The sequence below is a fragment of the Thunnus albacares genome, chromosome 15 (genome assembly GCF_914725855.1).
Source record: "Thunnus albacares chromosome 15, fThuAlb1.1, whole genome shotgun sequence".
Taxonomy (NCBI): Eukaryota; Metazoa; Chordata; class Actinopteri; order Scombriformes; family Scombridae; genus Thunnus; species Thunnus albacares.
Window position 1 is genome coordinate 7,230,594 of NC_058120.1, and position 22,849 is coordinate 7,253,442.

At 40.4% G+C, this 22,849-nt stretch overlaps 1 protein-coding gene across 9 annotated transcripts in view; it reads right to left on the reverse strand.

Moving 5' to 3' along the window:
• The window catches only part of ralgapa1 (Ral GTPase activating protein catalytic subunit alpha 1), a 70,293-nt gene that overhangs the window by 4,787 nt on the left and 42,657 nt on the right, over positions 1–22,849 (reverse strand). For 4 of the 9 annotated variants that reach the window (XM_044374685.1, XM_044374684.1, XM_044374679.1 and 1 more), the window contains 3 exons: positions 21,589–21,716; positions 4,124–4,248; positions 240–351 (listed from right to left, as the gene is read on the reverse strand). In XM_044374685.1, coding sequence (XP_044230620.1) covers positions 240–351; positions 4,124–4,248; positions 21,589–21,716 — 365 coding nt within the window. Of the gene's footprint in view, positions 1–239; positions 352–2,350; positions 2,383–4,123; positions 4,249–21,588; positions 21,717–22,849 lie in introns of those variants that run through there. The other 5 variants (XM_044374680.1, XM_044374687.1, XM_044374688.1 and 2 more) reach the window with 3 other exon arrangements.

Genomic DNA, 22,849 nt, shown 5'->3' on the forward strand with positions numbered 1-22,849 from the left:
TGATAAAAAAAAGCAAAGTGCTGATGTTACACAACCTGCTCTCTACCTACACTTTCAGTGTCAGCTGATCCTTCTGTGGAGCTCAGCTCTCATTGGCCATCACATAAAATGAAAATGTGTTTACTCCATTAAGTTAATACTAATATTGTTGGGAAACTACACTAGACATATTGTGTCCAAAGATGTCATTAAAGTACATGAGGTAAAAGCTAAACTACTGTTCTATCTACAAGGCGTACCATTCACAGCTAGCATGAAGGACCTTCTGCTTCAGACCCTTCCCCTTCACCCTGAGCAGGTTAAAGCTGTCTAGTGGTTTAGGGACCATTAGATACATAACACTATGCTCCTCTGGAGAGGAGGAGGCAGGAGAGAAGCAGGAGAACAAAGGAAAAAAGAGGAAAGAGAGGAAAGGAAATGAGAGGAGAGGAATGGTAAAGGAAATGAAAAGAAAGGAGGAAAGGAGAGGCAAGGCGAGGAGAGGGAAAAAAAGGAGAGAAAAGAAGAGAAAAGAGGAAAGGAAAGTAGGGCAAGGGAGAGGAGAGGTGAGGGGAGGCAAGGGGAGGAGAGGAAAGGAGAGGAAAGGGAAAAGAGGAAGAAAAAAGTGGTAGAGGAAGGGAGCAACAACAAAAGATATAGGGAATGGGAGAAAAGGAAAATAAAGAAGAAAGTGACAAACAAAAACAGAGAAAACTGAATAAAAACAGAAATTTGCCAAACAGAAAAAGTATATTTAGAGAGAATGTAAAGACATAACACACACACACACACACACACACACACACCAACTGACTGATAAACACAAAACATATCACAACATGTACACATACGCAGTATAATGATATAGAAAACATCTTAACTTCATTATTCTTCTGCTTAATTTTACCACAACTAAGTTACTTATTGCAAATAAACACATAACTACTGAAAAAGAAAAACAAACTTTGTTAGTTAAAAGTTATTCATTCAGACAGTGCGTTTGTGTATGTGTGTAGAACTATGTATAGGTGTGCTTACCCATTTTTAAGGATGTGTCAGTTTGTGTGTGTGTATATGTGTGTGTGTGTGTGTGTGTGTGCGTGTGTGTACAGTGCTACATCATATCAATACCAGGAAGAGAGGAGCATACAAAAGGTTAGAGGCAAAGTTTCACCAGGTCAGTGTGACATCACAGGTTAACAGAACAGACAGGAAAATTACTGAGTGAGTTCAAGGACAAAAGAGTCGAAATCTCACATGGTTAAAAAAAAAAAGAAAAGGATCTATCACTTTCATCATGACACTGAGTGTAGTTTGATATAATGAAGATCTGGTGAAGCTAGACAACATGCACCAATACGCACGAGGAAAAATGTCAAAATCTTTGAGGGGTAAATGCCAAATCAGCTGCATAAGAGCTTAAAAAAAATGTATAAAATCTATGTTTGTTGTTACCTATTAAAGCTGCATGTGATGATTTTTTGTCATACTGAACAAAAATAATTCCCCGTCAGTGTGTCAATGGTCCTGTTTGTTGATGCCTACACCCTCAAGTTTATTCAAGGTCATGCAGTATGTTTTTGGCTACTGTATTACGCTGTTAGGTGTTAGGTTAAAGCTGCTATAATCACTACGTCTATCTTAACAAATGATCACATTACTATCTGTACGTCAGTGTTCATTCCGTCAACAAAATCTAAAATACTGGTTGACAACCTTTTTTCACAACTAAAACCAAATGAGAACTTTAATTAAATGTATTACATTTTTCATCAACAAATACAAACTAAGTGATAATGTGAAAGACGGATGAATGGACACAAACTAATTACTGTTTCAATGAAGTCTTGTTAAATGACCTGCATGCATCTGCAGAGTCACACACTGTAGCTCCTCATCAGTAAAACTGCATCCTCTGTTCAGAAATTGATTTAGCTGCTCAACTTGTCGAACTACTACACGTGACCAGAGACTGATTGAGTGAATGTTGCTCTGTTTCTGCTGGTTCTGTAAACATATTTCTGTTTAAATGTTTAAATAAATGTTAATAAGAACAAGAGAAGGACAGGACTGATACACTACGTGCTTCAAGATGAAAATCTAGATCATAAAACTGGGGAAATTTTGAGCTCAAAAAAGACAAAACCGAACTGCACTCACAGATGAGTTGAAAATGACATTTCCTTTTAAGTAAGACAAGACTGCTGTAAACTCATGCAGACCTGCTTAAAGTCAAGAAAACATGGAGGAATAAACATGGAGAGATTAACACCATATGCAGGAGAAATCGGAGGAGATCAGAGGTTAGGTTGAAATGTCAGTAGGAAGAGCCAATCAGAACGGGGTGTGTCGTTCATGTGACCAGGCTTACCTTTTAGCTATAGGCAAGTGAGACATTACGATCTAAAGGAGGGGGGGAGAACAGAAGAGAAGAGAAGAAAAAAAAAAACGAAATAAAAAAAAAAACAGCACAAAACAAAATAAAAATAAATAAATAAAAGAGGAGAAAACAAATCAAATAGAAATGAATCAGAAAAATGATATTAATAAAAAAGAAAATAAATGAACAAAGTTGGTGAAATGAAAACAAAAACAGAAAGAGACAAGAATGTTTGATCATTGTGCTGTTAAAGGAGGGAAACCTTTGAGTTAATATAGGGAGAGGGAAGGGGGGGGGAGGGAGAGAGAGAGAGAGAGAGAGAGAGACAGACAGACAGAGAGACAGACAGAGAGAGACAGAGAGAGAAGAGATAGATAGAGAGAGAGAGAGAGAGAGAGAGAGAGAGAGAGAGAGAGAGAGAGAGAGAGAAGAGAGAGAGAGAGACAGAGAGAGAGAGAGAAGAGAGAGGAGAGAGAGTGGGGGGAGTGAGTGAGTGAGAGCTGCAGTAATTTGAGGATGGTTTATTTCAGAACACGGGATTATCTTGTCCAGACTGAATTTTGTATTTGACACACACGTCAGAGTTAATATATCTGCACAAATTTGGACCTTTTTCTTTTAAATGAAAAGCTCGATATCAATCCAGTCTGTATACATTTAGCGTGTTACCATGTTGTCTATGATGAACGCTCATATCTTCATGTCTGACTAACTCTGCCATCCTGTGTTCTGAAATGGGCTGAACAACACACTATAGAGCAACATACTACTTCAGAGAGGAGGGTTTCATTAATACACAATATTCAGAATAAACCCTTAAGGGTGTTTCAAGTTGTTCTAGATGTTATTCAGCCTGGTTGATTGTTATTGTAAATTTATTATTATAATGATTTTTTGACACAATAGCTGGAGAGAAGAGCAGAAGTTTGACAGAACAACAATTACACACACACAGTCACACATCTGCTTGACCAGTAGAGAAATAAAAGGCAAACATCATGTCAGTATTACATTATAACAAAGGCTTACGTCACACAGCTGTGTTCCTTTATGTTTTATATATGCAGTATAACCTGTTTATGAAGAGAACGTGTGGCTTAGCAGTGTAATCACATTATTGTAAATAACTGCCGTGTTGAACGATTAGATTATGTGTGAGTCGAAGGACAGTATACCGTTTTAAATTACACTTAAACAGGCACACTGCAGACGAAAATCATCAGTATCTGCCTAATAAACTTTGCAGGATACATATGAGAGTCAGACATTTAGAACACAACTCCCATGTGTGTGCCTGGCATCTCTACGGCTGATCACATGTCAGCTGATTCCTCAGAGATGCTCTGGAGACTGAAGAAGGCCGATCGGAGTTTTGGATAGAGAAAAGAACTCATCCGATACACGGCTCTGAATCAGAGTCCGAGCTGCTACCGTGTGTGTAGCAGCTCTCAGGCAGTATTGTGGAGAATCAGTCCAAACCTGATCTAGAAAATCTGTATCTCAACACATAAGAAAATAGCTTCTAGGTGTAGGTTTCTCTTGAGTCTTTCATTTTGGTATTTGAAATTAGGCTATGTTGGGACATGCACACAAAGTATTCAGTATCAAATTTCATGTCTCTTAGTGTCAATACAAGCAGTTTCACAAAGTTGTACTTAGACAGCCTTGTCATTCAGGGTTTCTGAGCGACGGTGTATCTGTTAGTGTGGTAGAATATTAAGTTTGGTTACTGGATGTTTCACGGAGCGAAAGGTTTAGTTGTACCTGTGTCAGAAGGCAGGTGTGTGCAGGGAGCAGGACTGTAGACACGGGCTGCATAATCCTCGAATGTGGTCGGCTCCTGGTGGTGCTGCACGATGGTTTCTAGGTATCGGGCACGTTCCTCATAGCTGAGGTCAAAGGTCAAGGTCAAACAGAAATAAAGGTACCAGTAGAGCATGACAGAAGAAAAAGAATCTATTTTTATAATTTTCTTAATATTAATTTAATTTTTTGAATGTATTATAAAGTAATTGTGTATATTTGTAATTATGTATATAATGGTTTTCTCCAATGAACCTTAGTTGTTGCAGCGCTGGAAAAATCTTTTTAGGAAACAAATAAAGTGGGCCCAAAAATCCAAGTTTGTGTTGCAATGCGGATTCATCTCTAAATAAAAGAGATCTGGAAATAATTATTTAGAATTACTCAAATAAAGTAAAGCAAAGTAAAACACACAAAAGGAGAATACAGAAGTGAAAAAAAGGATGAAAACATAAAAAGAAAAAGGGAATAAAAAGTCATGCAGTTGTTGATTTGATATCTTTTAGATACAAATGCTGTTAACTCCATATACCTGGTTTTCCATGTGAGTCTGTGGCCAGAAGGAAAAAAAAAAAAAAAAGGCAAACCAAAACCCTTTTATCACCGGCTATTACAGCCTTTAGCGATGAATGCAAAGAGAGGTACAGGGATTCAGCCCAGAGCAGAGTAAATGGAAACCAGGACTTCAACTGTCCATCTATTAGAGATAACCTCATTGATAGCATGACATTTACCCTCTCTTCCTTAGTCCTAGTCATACATCCAACCATAATGACAGCCATATGTAGCCCTAACATCTCCTGAACACATACACACACACACACACACACACAACTCACAGTCCCATCATCTCCCAATAGTATTACCATTTGCTCGGTGAGCTCCAATAACAAGAGGATTTTCAATGAGAGTGCGTGTGTGTCTCTGTAATTGATAAGGTTGGTTGTGAACAGGCGCAATGTGTGTATGTAAGTGCATGTGTCCCCTTGTTTGAGTGTGTGATGGGATTAGGCCAATGAATCTTCAGAATGAAATCTGTGTGTTTGTGCCTCAGACTGTACGTGTGTGTGTGCACGCGTTGTGAATGGTTCAGCCATCTGTAATAGCGCCCATGGGTTTTCTATTGGGTTAGAGAGCTGGTCTATGGGCCTCAGAAGGAGAGAGATTCAGGTCTAATGGTAACTGATCCAGTTAGAGACAATGATAATAACAACAATATGGCTCCTTTAAAGTGGAGGGACAGACTGCGCTGGCAGAAAAGACGAGAAAGGAGGGTAAATAAATAAATAAATAAAAGGGTGGGGGGGGGTGTGAGCGGAAAAAGCTGGCAAAACAGAGAGGAAGAAACATAAAAGTACACATGCAGTATCAAACCCCCTCATTTAAATCCTACTAACTAGGGGAAGGAAATGAGGGGAGCAAGTCAGGGAGGTTAGAGGTACAAAGAAAGCGAGATGCTGAGGGAGGAAGAGAAGGGGTGACTTGTAAAAAGAAGGAGGGTGGAAACGGCAAGGGTGAAGAGGAAGAAGGGTGAGAATCCTGTGGCGAGTTACAGAGGTGGTGAGAGGGGAGGACAGCAGGTGAGACGGCGAGGAGGATATTTAAGTAACAACACGGTGCAGTGTGTGTGTGTGTGTGAGAGAGTGTGTGTGTGTGTGTGTGTGTCTGTCTTTCTCCCGGAGAGAGCTGAGAGAAGAGCAGCAGTCACACAGAGTGTCAAGCCAGTGTCTCTCACACCGGGTCTCCATGTGATCTCGCCGTTTGCCTTTTTCTTGCTTCCCGCTCCCCTGCATCACACTTTCCCCTTTGGTGAATGAATGTGTGTGAGGGTGTGTGTGTGTGAGAGAGATGTGTGGATGTAATGTAATTAGGAACAAGAAGTATTACATACAGTGCCTTGCACTTTTTGTGCCCTGGACTTTTCCGCATTTTGTCAGGTTACAACCGTAAATTAAAATGGATTTTATTGGGGTTGTATGTAACTGACCAAAACAAAATAGTCCATAATGTTGAAGTAGGGGGGAAATATTGGTTTTGTGTGCAATTTAATCGCAATATAAATAAACCTTTTCCATGAAGGCCTTAAAGTTTGTTAGAGAACATTATTAAACAAACAGCATCATGAAGACCAAGGAGCTCACCAAACAGGTCAGGGACAAAGTTGTTGAGAAGTACAAAGCAGAGTTAGGTTATAAAAAAATATCCCAAGCTTTGAATATCTCACAGAGCCTCATTAAATCCATCATTAGAAAATAGAAAGAATATGACACAACAGCAAATCTACCAAGAGAAGGCCGTCCACCTAAACTGACGGACCGGGCAAGGAGAGTGTTAATCAGAGAAGCAACCAAGAGGCCAACGGTAACTCTGGAGGGGCTGCAAAGATCTACATCTCAGGAGGGAGAATTTGTCCACAGGACAACTATTAGTCGTGTACTTCACAAATCTGGCTTTTATCTTGTTTAATCCTATTTGGAGTTTGCCACAAGCCATGTGGGAGACACAGCAAACATGTGGAAGAAGCTACTCTGGTCAGATGAGATCAAAATTAAACTTTATGGCCCTGGTGCAAAGCGCTATGTGTGGCAGAGACCCAACACTGTACATCACCCTGAGCTCACCATCCCCACAGTGAGACACGGTGGTGGCAGCTTCATGCTGTGGGGATGCTTTTCATCAGCAGGTACTGGGATACTGGTCAGGATTGAGGGCAAGATGGATGGAAGCAAATACAGAGCAATTACTGAAGAAAACTTGTTTCAGTCTGTGAGAGACTTGAGACGGAGGTTCACCTTCCAGCAAGACAATGACCCTACAGTCAAATCAACAGATTTCAGCTTTTTGTGTCTTAATTGTTTGTGTTACAACAAAAAGGTATTTTGCACCTTCAAAGCATATGTGTTAATATGCTTTCAAGGTATTATATACGCATATTGTGTTAATCAAATGGTAAAAAGCCCAATAATATGAATTTGAATTCTAGGTTCAAACAGTGCAAAATGTGGAAAAGTCCAAGGGGGATGAATCCTGATGCAAGGCACTGTATTCCAGCCAACAACGCTTTTTGAAAAATATGAAGACAGTATCCGCAGGTTTTCAGAAACGTCTAAAAGGCCACTGTTTTGTTATTTCTGAGAGGGTGAAAAGGTTTAAAGGACACCTGCAGGACAGATAGAAGTCTACAGAGGCAAGGAAACTGAAAGAGAGAAGAAAATGGGAAGATGGAGAAAGAGAAAGAAAAGCTAATAAATACACAGACATGGTACGACTGCTGGGATAAATGACAGGAACATCGCTTTACTTTTCTTCACTCTTTCTGTGTCTGCCTCCTTTATATCCATCTCCTTCTTTCTTCCTCCCAGCGTGGGTTTCTGCCTGTGGCCTTATGTTACTGTGTCACAAACACCAACTCCCCTCTGGGAGGAGGCGACGACAGGAGAGAGACGCACTCTGATGCAAAACCTTTACCTACGCACTAATATCGCCTTCATATGTGGGATTCCTAAAGGTCCTGCACACCCACACGTTTTTTCAATCACTCCGGCTAATTAGACCTCTGCTCAGGTTGAAGCTGAGTGGAGCTACGACGGGAATTGTGTGACGTCACCAAACTCTATAGCCAAATAACAATAAAAAGACAGAAAACAGTTGTAAATTTCACAGGAGGAAAAGCACAGATGTAAAAAAATAACAAACAGTGATGGCTGAATTATGATTAGCTGCTTCAGTTTCAGGGTCCTAGTATTGTTCATGCTGCCTCACTGTCACACTGTCGGCTGACTGGGATACTTAAATAGAATGAAAAACATGTTATTAGCTACACCTGTGCTTTTCCTACAATGAAAAGTCAACATTTCTGCAGTGGTATAAATTGTCCCGCCCCAACAGGTGCAACAAATACAAAAGCTATGAACAAGCACTGCCTTGTTTATTCATTCACTCCTCCCTATATAACAATCACGTTACTCTATACTGAGCAGTAAATTGAGATTACGGGCTCATCATCATTTTGCATCACTGAAAGGTGTGGACTCGTATGTACAATAGTAATTTTCGCATCTATAAAATGTACAATCCCACAACGCAATTGTAATATACAAGCCATGGATGCTACTTATTTTGTTCAATTGTGGGAATTTATGATGGTTGATGGTTTTATAGTGCATATATTTTCCGCTCTGATTGAATTCAGGCACTATAAAAATATAAATAAAATACAGTACATTATAGAGTAGGGCTGCAACAAACGATTGTTTTCATTATTGATTAATTTGCCGATTGTTTCCTCTATTAATTGTTTAGTTGTTTGGTCTATAAAATGTCAGAAAATGTTGAAAAATGTCTCCTGTTTCCCACAGCCCAGTGTGACATCCTCAAATGTTCTTCTTAAAAAATGGCTCAAAATGATTAATCGATTATCAAAATAGTTGGCAATTAATTCATCTCTATAAACAGATATCTACATATGAATGCAGAATCTGTAGGCAACGGGACGAGATTTTGGTACCAGAAACATTCTGGTTTCCGTTTGTAGTATTGACCAATCACGTTTGAGCGAGCTTTGGTTGCATGCGGGTAAACAGTCTGTGTGGAGAGCAAAAGAGTTGGAACGCACTGGCTGAAATCTAATCTCAGAACCCATTGGCTATCATCTGACGACGATGAACTTTAAAGAAAATTTTTTTTAAATCTGCATTCATACACATATATCTATTTATAGAGATTAGCAAAAATGTCATCTGGACCATGTCAAGTTGCTAATCAGACTGTAAACAACGACTGGCGCATGGAAGAGGAAGTCTTAGCCTGGATATTGGTTATCGGGATATCCACTGGCTACACAGGAACCCCAAAATATTGGCCGTTGCCCCCTGAGGCTAAATCATTGTTGGACAGATAGCCGATGGGTTCTGAGTTTGGCAATTAATGTAATAGCTGGCAACTAGTCGATTAATCATTGCAGCTGTATTACAGAGTAAATAGTGTGTGATTTCAGACATGGCCGATGTCTTGAGAAGAGGTCGAATCAGGTTAAGTGACATCTGTGTGGGTGGACTATGGGTGTGTAGGAGCTTTAATTACATGTTTATGAGCTAATATATATCCATCCAGCTTATAATAATCCTATTTTCATATTATTCACAATACTGACTCATGTCAACATGGTAACTTGTTTAAATAGTAAACAAAAGCTTAATTTGCACACAGTCATATTGTCAGTCTTTGATCTTTGCAACTATTAGTCCTGTTATTTCGAAAAAAAAGAGGAGGAAGAAGCTGAAATCTGCCTCCTGAACTAAATGGCAATCTTCAATGTCTGTGTTTATCTCTACAAATGAAGTTATTATTATTTAAAAAAGTAGAAACCAGTGAGAGGTCATAGAAAATAGACTTTGATTGCATTGACACATCTCTGCCTCCATCCATCCATCCATCCATCCCTCCCTCCACCCAAATGGCAGTCGTCACTATGAAATCTACTGTAATTGAATTTCAGATGGCACCTCTTAAGTCATTAGCAGAAAAATATCTCTTTTTCGGAGAGAGAAAGGGAATGAAAGAGGGAAAATTATAAGGGGAGAACGAGGGAAAAGGGCTTGTGAGGGAGAAGGAGGAGAACGCAGAGCGGAGAAAGGCAAGACAGGAGAAAGATAGAGGAGGAGAGGGGGCGGATAAAAAGGCTCTTTTGTGTCGAGTCAGAAACTCATTTTCTTGGCGTGGCTGAAAAGAGTGGGGAGAGTGAAGCGTTCGTGCCTTCTCCAGCTCGCTCTCTCTCTCTCCCGCAGCGCGGTTCATTGTGGCGGTGTTCGACTCCTGCGATCACTTGAGACCGAGGGAGACTGAAGAAGGAGAGGAGGCGAGGGCAGGAGAAAGGGAGCTTGTTAGCACATTAGGAGCTGGGCCCACTGCTGGGATGTGTGTGTGTGTGTGTGTGTGTGACAATGTTTTTATGTAGAAGTGTGTGTCTGTTCATCGAATATGGTGTGAATATTCTCTACATGTGAATATATAGCCTACGGAGCATTCAAATACACTGTTTTTTGTGAGAGATTTAGATCAAAACGGCTTAATTTGGTTTCTATTTCTCACTTTTATATACACGATGACCCAGAAGGTTCATATAAATCATTTTGATTGACAGTTTAACAAATCATTTAAAACTTAAAGTTGAAATGTTAAGGTCTTTTTAGTGATCTGCCTTCAACATACATGACGATGACATAATCACACAGGAAAAGGGAAGGGTAAGGTAACTTTTTAAAGGCACACTTGGCTCCATCATTAGAAAATGAAACAATTTTGTAAAAAGCTTCTACAGCCAATCATCAGAAGTTTCCAAATTACAGGTTTCAAATACACTTCCTCTTACAGTCCATCTGCAGCTCATTTACACTCATTTTCGTCACACAATACGTATGTACATGAATCATCTCTCCTGAATATGCACCATCAACTGTTGACTCATTTGTTTACTGCTGAAACAAGTTCATCTGTGACTTCACTCTGCCACCTTTCTGCTTTCTTCCTCTCTTTTTTTTTTTTTTTTTAAAAAAGGAGATGGTTGAATGTTGTTTGTGACCACTGCTCCTACACTAGTCTTGGTCTCAAACAGCATAACTTTTGGTCCTCTGATGTCATAATGAATTAACAAAAAGCTGTATTCATTTCAAAATGTTTTAAAAGCAGAAAACTGTAAAACAGAGGGAAAAAAACCACATAATCTAATGCAATTAAACTTTTTTTTTTTATCCATGTTGTAAAAGAAATTTTGATATGTTCCTGTGAAGTCATCCTCACAGTTTATTCAATAACCTGACATTCCCTGTCTGGAGCACGTGCCTCGGAATTTCCAAACATCAGCTCCTCTGTAAATGTAGGATAGTGGAATCCCAGAGGAGAATACACAGCCGTTGACATGTATGGACATTATACTAACAGTCTACAAACAGCTTAATTCTGGTGAGAGTAGATCAATAGGCTTTGAGTGAGAGTTATCTATGTTATTCAAGTGGAGCTACTTGGTGATATAAAAATCACTTCATTCATCCCTTGATAGAAGACTTTTTTCCCATAACACCGATCCCCACTCACACAGTAACTTTTCATTACTTCTCCAAATGGCATCTAATCTGAACCGGTTTGAATATTTACAAATCATTTACAGAGACATTAGACAAATGTAGACGGTGTGTTTGCCAGCTGCTTTGTGAAGCTTTATACAGAAAAATACCAAAGTGATGAGAGTCAGAAGAGCTGACACTGGTGGGTGGGTTCAGCTTTCTCTGGACAGTGTTCACTCGCTGCTTTTCAGATTTTGCCTTGAAGTTTTTATGCATCATTTCCTTCGGTCGGTCAGATAAGATACTGCATCACACAACGATTAAATTGGTTGAGTCATCAACATGTCGACCGGTGTGGGATAGGACAATTCCTGTTTTGGCGACAACTTAAGATGTAAAGAAAGCTAAATTTTAAATATAAAGATTCTTTAATCGCTTTAACATCTATTTTTAAAATGTAAGAGCAGGATATTAAAAGTGCAACAACAAAACTTCTGTTCATTATCTAAAGCTTGTCCAAAAAGATACCTCTCCTCAGAAACACACACACACACACACACACGCTGTATCTCACTCTGCATCACACACACATACACCCTCTATCTGTCCTCTCCACCCCAGGCATTGGAACAGACAACAGAGAGAAGGACATCAGAGGGATAATACAATTGGAAAAGCTTTACAGCGTGTAATGATAAACCTGTGCATGTGTGTGTGTGTATGTGTGTGTGTGTGTGTGTCCATGCCCAAAGGAACAAGCTAATGGGTTTATATCTTTCTGTGATAGCAATGATATGGAGGCTTTGTGATTTCATTACGAGTGTGTGTGTGTCCACGTACGCCTTAGATGAGGACAGAGATAGGTTGGTCTCATGCACTACTTATTGTTAGGGGGATGATGTGCGTGGAGACACACACGCACGCTTCCACAATCGTATTTACCCCTATTCATCTGCTCTTTAACCTGATGCAGAAACAGGGAGCGGAGGAGAAAAACAGACGCGATACATTAATTGGCCCCTTCTCACCCCACTATTTCACCCTTTGACATGTGTATGTGTGCGCATACACCCTCACCCTCTTCCCTGTCACCACTGGGGAGCCCTAAAGCTGCCAGTGCAATTACAAGTTTTATTTAACGGACACACACACACACACCAAAGCGCACAAACACACACACTCACAGCATGGGTGTTGTCAACGAGGCCATAATAATAATTCTCTGATTAGGGAGATGGATTTTATTCTTATCTGCAGGCTCTAACAACAGTTACACAATATTCACCCTCCACGTACACACAGATATGAACGTACATATATATCCTTCTTCTCAAATTCCTAACAGCGATGAATAAATCATCAGTTATTCTTTAACACCTCTTTTTCCCCGGCGGTTGAAAACTATTCTCCTCTTTCTGTCTCTTTAAGGCCCAAATTGAAGACGCCTATTAGAGCTTATGATACACGGGTCGCTGTGCTGCACTTTGTCGTCGTGGTCTTGGTCATCTGTGACATCCCACCCTGAATCTTAAACACCTCGTCACATCAAAATACTTACATTCACACACCCGGCCGCAAAATGCATTCACGCATTTACACACTCACACACACACGGCAGATTAGCTTGTTTACCAGTCAGAGGGGGGTCTGCTCCAACAAGGTGTGATCAAGCCGCTGATGGCTACAACTCATGTGTCTGCACAGCTCTCGGTGACAAGGCGTGTACGTGTGCACACAGACACACACACACACACACACACACATACACATATTACATGAATCATATATTTCGGAAATTAGACCAAAAAAAAAAACATGATAGTACATGAGTAATATCTCAGTGATACACCTACCTAACAGTAATTTACTCTCTCTTTGATAATTCAGTCCTCAGACCTATTTATGGACTATTCCAGTCAGACGGCTGTGTGTGCGGGATGATGTCTGTGAGTTTAATGCTACACTGACTTGGAACTTCAGTGCTTTCCGCTTGTGCGAGACCGGCACAAGATTTGCAGTTACAACCATTTTCCATTACAACTACTCCATGCTTCTGAATTACTCAGATACTAAGTCTTCTGATCCTAAAGCAGGGTGGGAAACAGATTTAAATAAAATATAAATTTAATATAAATAAAATGTTTTGAGGAAGGGGAGAAGGAATGGAATTTAAAGAAAATGTCCAGGGAGGTTAAAACAAGACTGGTCCAGTTTAAGAAAGTTATTCAGAGCTAAGCTGAGGGAGAAACCAGAGTGTTGGAGATGTAATGAAAATGATGTCACTCTGGTATACCTTTGGTGGTCCTGCTCAAAAGAGCAAGATTATTGGACAGCCATTCAGCCATTCATTAAATTGATCATTGGTCAGGCTGTCCACTCTGGGTGATCCCCTACCACTGTACAATCTCCCCACGTCAGATGCAGATTGGATTCATACAGCTCTTATGCTGGGTAGGAAAATCATAGTTTGTGTGTGGAAGTCTGCTGATTTGCCCCCAGTCAGCGTATGGTTCGGTTAACTGGGGACTGTAGCAGCATATGAGAAATTGTCTCTCAGCTTAACCCTTCCCAGATGTTGGAGCATCTGTGATTACATGACTGTGTCATGTATTTGGATGTGTGTCTATTGCCAGTGTGACGTTATGTATGTCACCTTTTATTTTAGTGTTTATTATTATTATTTGAATTATTATTTATTTGTCTCTTTTTTGTTATTTAAATTTGAGATTATACAATTTATGGCATTCTCATTTCTTGTTCTTGTATTGGTGTCATACTGTTTGCATTGAAAATGACAATATGCATTTGGTCATTAAAAAATGGACTTGACTTCCAAAATGTGACTATTTGCCGTCTTTCCTTGTCATATATGACAATTAATTGAATATCTTAACATTTTAGGCTCTTAGATAAAACAAGCAAATTGAAAACATTACAACGTCCCAAAAAAAGCACTTTTTTCACTATTTTCTAACATTTCATAGGATAAACAATTAATTGAGAAAATAATTGTTAATTGCACCCCTACTGACAAGTGAAATCAGCTGGCCTAGTGGAAGAATTTTGAAGGTGAATGTTAAACAGAATTTCAGTTTAATACAGTTTTTAAAGTTTTGCAAAATTGTCACGTCTATCTACTTGGAAAAATAACCGAGAGAGTAATCTATTATTCAAACATAAATACATTTAACATCTGTATTATTTAATTGTACATCAATGTGTCAAAGATCATAAAGCTGCTTGTGAAACACACTGACACCATGAATGCAGCACGCACACACACACACACACACACACAGAAAGACACACACACACACACACACACACACACACACACACACACAGAAAGACACAGACACGCATTTCCCCGAGGAGAAGTGGAAGAGATTAGCCGTGACCCCTCCTCCTCACCCTTTTCTTTTCATTTCCTCTATCTACCCAACGGGAAACAATTAACCACAATCACCTCCCCCTCTGCATGCATTCACACACACATACACACACACACACACACACACACACACACACACACACACAGTGTTATGTTCATTTCCTTACCCTTAACCTTCACTAATACACAGACTCTTAACCTAATCCTAATTGCATCTTTTAGCTTCAAACTCTTCTCAGCATGTGGTGCTGATTTGCTGTCAATTTGCCACTGTAAAAGCTTCACAGAGTGATGTGTTTTCTGTGAGGAACAGATGGGTAAAATATATTTATACTCATCCATATTTATCACTTTGAAAAGATGCAGCGTGCTGACTATTTCAACACTTGTGGTTTTGTTTATTATACTAATTTCTAAAAAACATTGAAAAGATTATGTGAAACACAAGAAACATTTTTTTTCTGTTAATTTTCGATGTAGTGAGGACAACGCCACCGAGTTTTTAGTTTGCACAATTCCGTCGGATGTATCTCGACCTGGAGACGGGCAGCAGTTCAGTTTTGGGTTTATATCAAAGGAAATAGCTGATGGGTGTAGTGCAGCTTGGGGGAGGTTAAGAATAAAATGACCCCATTTCAGCATCAGCAATAACAAAATGTCTTCAATTTGTGAAGCTTTGCCCTTACCTTTCTACCATGGTGAAGAACACACACTCCTTGTCACACACAGCAGATTGTAGCCTTACTGGGACAATAGGCTCTATTGTGGGAGCTGGCAAAGAGAAGCCAGGCAGGCTGCTAGGCGTTTGGCTGCTCTTGTGTGTGTGTGTGTGTGTGTGTGTGTGTGTCTGTGTGTGTGTGTGTGTGTGTGGATATGGGGGATAATAGCGCTACATGCCCTGAGCTGCCATCATTTCACTGGGAACAGAGTGTGAAAGAGAGGGAAAGGCAGTGACACACACATGCACAGACATCACACACACGTACAAACACAGCATCGCTATCACACTGAGCCATATGCTGACCCCAGCCTCACTGCAGCTATCTCTGCCAATCAACTACTAGAGGGGATGTCCCACACACACACACACACACACACACACACACACACACACACACACACACACGCATACACACAAACACACACACACTCACAGACAATAGCTCTAATCCTGAAAGTGAAACAAATACACATTCAACATAAACACCATGAAAAACACACACACACACACACACACGTGTAAATGGATAGATGATATACATTTGAAAATTCATGCACACAAACATACTCTTGCTGGCACTTTTTTGTGTGTGTGTGTGTGTGTGTGTGTGTGTGTGTACGTGTGCAGTGGCTTAGTGTCTCTCCAACATTGTTCCCCAGAACCACAATCACCCAGGAGCAGATGGAGGACGTTCACAGCTTGCTCTTCCACACACACTAAACACCAACAGACATGTAAACCCTCACACACAGCAACACCTATCGCATAGAAATGTCGCTCAAACTCTCTCTGACACGGACACACACACACACACACAAACACACACACACACACACCATTATCAGATGGTAGAACAGCTGTAGCAGATCTAGCGAGGTAAACATCGGCCGAAATGGTCACAAGACTGATTAATCTTTAATGTAACGTAGTAACCCCGGATGACACTTTTAAAAGTTTACAAAATATATGTTATGCTACATTTTTAAGTCAATTTATGTATTTTACTAAGGAGTACATATCAAACAAAATCCTCAAGTGTCTTATTTGGAAGTCAAATATAAACAGAAAACTAAATTACTGCATCATTGTGGTCTGATCTCCATTCATACAATATGTCAATTTATTATTGCTCCACAGCTGATAGAAATTTGTTTCATGACATTCAATATAGTGTGATCAAAACAGCTGAACACTGTAGTTTTTAGCAAATATTACTCAAAAATAAATAAATAAATAAACACGGAGTATTTCCAGCAGCAGGATGGTGTATGTGAGATTGACTCAAAATAAACTACAATGTCCATGTTCATGGTAGTAAAGGAGTATGTCACCCAGAAGAATAAGATATATCAGGCTTTAGCTACACCTGGAATACTTGTTAGTGGGACCGATTCATAGTTGGTTTTGGATTTTTGATAATAGGAAAACACAGAATATAACCAGCCTGCCCTTTAAACATTTACATTCAATGTCTTGCAGCTGAAATTTTGTTTTCTAGTGCAAAAATAATTGTATGTTTCCATGTTGATATCACATCAGGTTACTTATCTTACTGGATGAATCAGCGCTGAGTGTTTGAATCTTACAATTTCCTTCAAGGAGTGCCTTTGAGGTAAAAAGCTGGAATTTACCACTTTTCTGATATGACCTGTAAGTAGCATTAGGTTCAGGGACTCCACTGCCGCAAAAGGAATTGGTGACACCAATATATCACTCAGCAGTCTGCTCTTTCCTTTCATGTGGTCTAATCTATGAGTTAAGAAGGATTGATTCCACTGTGGTGGGCTACAGGAGGAATCCATCTTCCTCTACCTGGACCAAAGAGTACCAGTCATCAGAAGGTAGAGAAGTTTCAAAACACAGTGTTTCTTTGCATTTCATTGTGATGATGTGTGAATACAGTGAGGGCAATATGGAGAGCAGCAGTATGTGTGTGTTGGGGTTGTCTTGGATTGCTTTTCTTGCTGCAATGAGCTGATACGTGAGATAGAGCTGTGCTTACACTACAGCTGCCCCAGCAGCCTGGCACTCAGTGTGCATGTGTGTGTGTGCGCTCTTGGATGGTTGTAGTCATGGTGAATGAAAGATCAGAGGGAGAGGGAAGGCAGATGGACCGCCCTAAGGGCCAGGAGAGAGAGAGAGAAAGAGGGAAAGAGAGAGAGAGTGGAAGAGGGGGGGTGAGGGAAGGGGAGAAAAAGAAAGAAGAAAAAAAATGCCAGTTAACCACTGACACATTTAGCCCTGCCAACCTTCTTTCCATCCCTCTCTTTCCCCCCCATCCTGTCTGAGCCTCTCGCTGAGGATACCTGATGTTACAATGCAGCGCTCACAATCACAAACAGAGAACACACGCACCACTTAAGAGGCACGCGAGGTTATCTAAGACCCACACTCTCAATGTGTCTTCTTCTCCAGGAATGTCTCATCTCATTTACAACAAAAAGGCCAACACTATGTATTATACTGACCTCTGTTACTGCTCGCTTAGTCTTAAATCTGGTAGTTATGGTACCAGATCACAAACCCGGCAAAGTCAGTCTTGATGTAGTAAGGCTTATAAAATATAACTTATTCACATATGTTCTATCATGTGGCTGCTCTGTGTCTGTATTTACATATGTGTTTCTTTGTGTGTATGAATTGTGTGACTTTCAATGCGCTAAGGTCTCCTTAACGCTCTGAATGAGACAACACGACCAGCAGGCGTTCCTGAAAACAGCCCTGTGTTAAAACATGGCCGGGGGCTGCACTGTGGTGAGGGTGTTTTGCTTCAGGTAGCACTAAGATCCATGAATTAGAGGGATTATAAGACACCGAAACACTGCGCAGCTGTTTATAATGATATGAGACAGAATTATCACGGCAGGAGTGATTTTATCTTTTGCGGTAACAATCGTGAGCAGTCATCTGCCTGGAATGTTGGCCGCCAGTTGGCCACCGCAACGCCTTGCTGAATGATGTCATGTTGTGGCAAAAGTTGAGCCGCGTTCAACTTGCTGGAGCTCTCAGAATGCCCTCAGAATTAGGGGGGCTGTATTCTTTCACGCAGGACTAAAGTAGATCTGAATGTGTCCTTTTATTGAATTGTATCGTCCCAAACATTCATCAATTCTTATTCTCTAACTCTTAGGTTGTTAAGCATCATTATGACGTCATGACATTACAGCTTCTCTACAGCTTAGAGTTAAGGACATTGAGAATGAGCAGAAAACAAGCAGGGGGGGAAGCAGAAAAGCTCCGAAAGACTGAATGAAAAAGGAAAAGTAAAGAAATCTGAGAAAGAGGAAAACCAGACAATTCAATAGAGATAAAGGGAGAGAGAGAGAGATGTACCGAGATAGGGAGAGGGTAGTTAGAGAGACAGAAGAGAAAATACAGGGACTGAATTAAAAAGGGAGACAGAGAAATGATGACGAGGGGACAGAGTGACACAAGACAGGAGCAGGGGAAAAAAAACGAGAGCACAAGACATGTAGGGAAGTTAAGGCAGAGCTACAGAGCCAGAGAGATAAGAGGGAGAAAAGGAAAGAAAAAAAAAAAGTGACAGAAGTAGAGGGCAGAGAAGGGAGGGAGAGGTGGAGAGACAGAAGAGGAGAGAGGTGTGTGTAGCAGAGAGATGGGGAGTCAATAATGACTGATTACTGTAATTCAGCCTGTCAGAGACATCGACCTGCTGCTACCACCAATCAATACACACCAGGACATAAGCAGACACACAAACACCTCCCAACGAGCATGCGCAACACATGTGTGTCATTAGGACCATGTACACGGTCACACACACACACACACACACATATAGTAGGTGTGTGGATATACACACACAAGCTGTACACATGTTTACATGTCTGCACACTTGCCCGAGATTGCTGGAGTCACACAAAAGCACGCACAAACTGATACGCAGACATGAACACACGCAAGAAGATACATGTGCGCGCGCTCTCTCTCTCTCTCTCTCTCTCTCTCTCTCTCTCTCTCACACAAACACAAAGGAGTCAGGGGGTGTTAGCTACGAGCTACAGCCCCACACTGAGCCTAACAATCTCTCTGTCTCTGTCTCACTGGGTGGACGTGACAAAGCAAAATGGCTTCTTCAACCTCCCCCTTCCCCCTCCTCCTCTTCTACCCACGCACCTTCCACCTTCTTGGCTACCATCACCACCTCTACCACTCGCATTATCTCTCTGAAAAGAAGAGAAAGGATGAACGAGCGAAGAGAGGGGAAAAAAGAGGGAGAAAGACGAGGGTTGAGAGAGGGGAGAAGGTTGGATGTGAAGAAGCAAAAGAACAGAAATGAAGGACAAGAGGAGAGAGTAAAGGGACATAAGAGAACAGTAGAGGAGGGATGGGAGAAAGGGATGAGGGGGGGAAACGTGAAAAAGGAAAAAAGACGGAGCAGATGTAGGTGGCAGGACACCAAGATGAGATACAAGGGAGATGACAAGAAAAGGAGGGAGTCAAGGATAAGAGACAAAAGAATAAAGTGAGGGTTGTATTATATCAGTGGCTATTTTAGCTGTGACTGCGTGGCTACCTGTTGCAGCTGCCGCCTTATCCTTGACTGGAGACGGCTAACCATCTTCTAATAGGTTTTATCCCTCCAGGTGCTATTTAGCCTATGTTCTTCTGACGCTGGCAGCTATCAATCCTTGTTGGTTTGGTCTATGTGGTGGCTAAGCTTGCCGGGAATGCCGTAGATAAATACAGCCCTTATCCTGTGCTGCAGCATTAGCTGATGAGCTGTTTTTCCACCCCAGTGTGGTCCCGCTGTGATAATTTATGCTGGTTATTTCTACTGCCCCCTTTTTTGCTGTGTTCCCTTCACTCATTTCACACAGCCCGTACACCGGTTCCATGATGAAACTAAGCTTCGCAGCATATCATTTTAAATCCACTGACACCTTTCACTTAGAAACTTGTCGAGAACACGCTAGTGATAACAAGACAGAAGGGTTTTATATAAAGTAATTCCATGAGACTTAATTGGTAAAATGACTTGAAAGCGTAAAAGCTCGAGATGACGACATCCTCTGCTAAATTTAGCTTCTTGCTTTCGACCAAAACTTTTAAAATCAAAACTTGAATTTATCTTAGATATGAGGAGCAAGAGGTGCGAAGAAAAGAAGAAAAGGACAGACAGACAGGAAGGAATCAAACTGCTTTAAGTGCTGCTTAGAGGAAATTCCAATGATCAGTTAGTGGCTCAGTTTGGCTCAACAGGGGACACTGTCACCTCAAAATAGTGTGTGTGTGTGTGTGTGTGTGTGTCTGTACTTGCATTGCTGCACTTCTAAAATACTTGTGTCCATGCAAGTGTAACCATCCGTCTGTGTTTGTTAGAATTAAGCGGGGATACATGTCTGTATTTGTACGTGCGTGTCTGTGTGAGAGCAGAGAGCAAAGCCCCTCATTTAGAAACAGCGTTAGAGAGAGAGAGTCATCGATAAGTATTGACCGCTGGGCTTGTTCCAACCAAACTACCATCGCATCGGATCAAGCAGACAGACTGTATACACACCTGTCTATCTGTTTGGCTCTCTCTCCTGCACACACACACACACGCACACGCACGCACTCTATCCCAACTTTGTCTGCCTGGCCGTGCACGACAAACACACACACACACACACATTTGATACAGCACTTCAGACTCAACTAAATACACCCCCTATCACACTGGCACTTATATTCTGAAAGCCAAACACCACTGGACATTGATTTGCTATTCTTAACACTTGAGCTGAGTGATAACCGACACTCTCACTCACACATACATGTGCAAGGATTTCAACAGGCTACACGACAGCATATATATATTTCAACAAGTTGAAGTAGGTAAGATGAGCCTTCAAACTATTTAAAGAGTTGACCATGAGGTGTTAGCATGGGGATGGAAACTGAGGCAATGACCTAAAAACTGAAAGATTATGTTTTTTCAACACAACCAGTCATGTGTGGACTAATGTGCTGAAATGGTTTCCATGGTAAGTATTTAGACTGCAGAAAAAGACAAAAAAATACAGTATAAAGAAAGGACTCCCAATATTAATAATGTGTTTCTTCATATTGTAGCTACTGGAATATCGCCAGCATTCTGGACTGGCAGTGACCACAGTGCTGTTATCTGGTCTTCAGTTAAATATTTTGATTGAAGGTGTTGTTCTTGTCACCATGGAAGTGTAGAAATAAGGATGACTTACCTCTCACTTCTGATCCTGATTTCGCATATTTATCTTTTTAAAAAGGATACAAGTTCTGGTATAGAGGAATGAGTGATTTGAGAGCTCGACTGGCGTTGATAGCTGTAGCTCTGACCATGGTGGGCAAAATCTTCATGTCCACTATGGCACCGTCAAACAATGGACCGAAGAATGGCACCTATAGAGACGCACACATTAGACAGAACAAATCACTCTTTAAATGAATACACTGCCTATGGAAGTACCTCAAAGAAAGGAAATACTATGTATTTTTCTGAAATAGAATCATCTATGGGAGTCATTGTGGTTTTAGTGAACCAAGCCTGACGAGTAATGACTGACATGACAGTTTTTTTTATGATATACTATTTGATTCAGGCTATGGTTTTCTGGCATAATTCAATACTTTGCTTGTGGAATCCACCAAAGAGAATAATGTCAGGCTTTTTATTGAATTAATTTGGAGACCAGGTCTCTGAGCCATGCACTCTATGACCGAATACAGTGCTTTCAGGACGACAACACAGAGAATATCTTATCTAACTTGTTTTTGGATTCATGGTAATTCAATATTTTTGCTTGTAGAATGAATGAAACAGAATAAGGTTATGTTATTAGTGCTGTGGTATCTATGTCATACAGAAAAAAGCAGCATTTTATTGTGTTTGGTCTTGCTTGAAATAGAGTTATGCTATCAGTGCTGTGGTATTAATGTCTGTGTGTTTTAGACTGATACACTATCCAGAGCAACAAGACTGAGGGCAAGACTCTCTCTAGGATTGTTAGACACGCTGGATGCATATCTGTGTAGTCCGGTACGAATCGCACACACAAAGCATATACAAAAATATACAATTATGAACCAAAACACAAATAGAAATTCTGAAAACCAAGATATCAGGGCTTGATTAAAGTCATTTCTATATAACTCTACAAATGTAAAAGTGTAAAATAATGCAACCCGCTGTGTGATTATAAAAGTTAATTTGGATGACTGATTGGTCTTTCCTGTATGGAAGCAAAGACAGGGTTTAGTTATTTAAATTTCAGAGGCAACTGAAGACCTCATTCTGAAATGTATCCACTTCTAAATAATTGTAGTTGAAAATTAAATATAGTTGAATTTATAGCAGTGCAATATTTCCCTCTTTCTAATCAGCAATTTTAAGTTTTATTGATTCAAAAAATTACTCCTGTTTTAAATTTCACCGATTTAGACCAGAACTTTTCTTTCTTAGATCACATGACTGACAGAATGTAACTTGATAGGACATTAATTCCATTCAGGCTCATTGCTTATTCTTAGCAGTC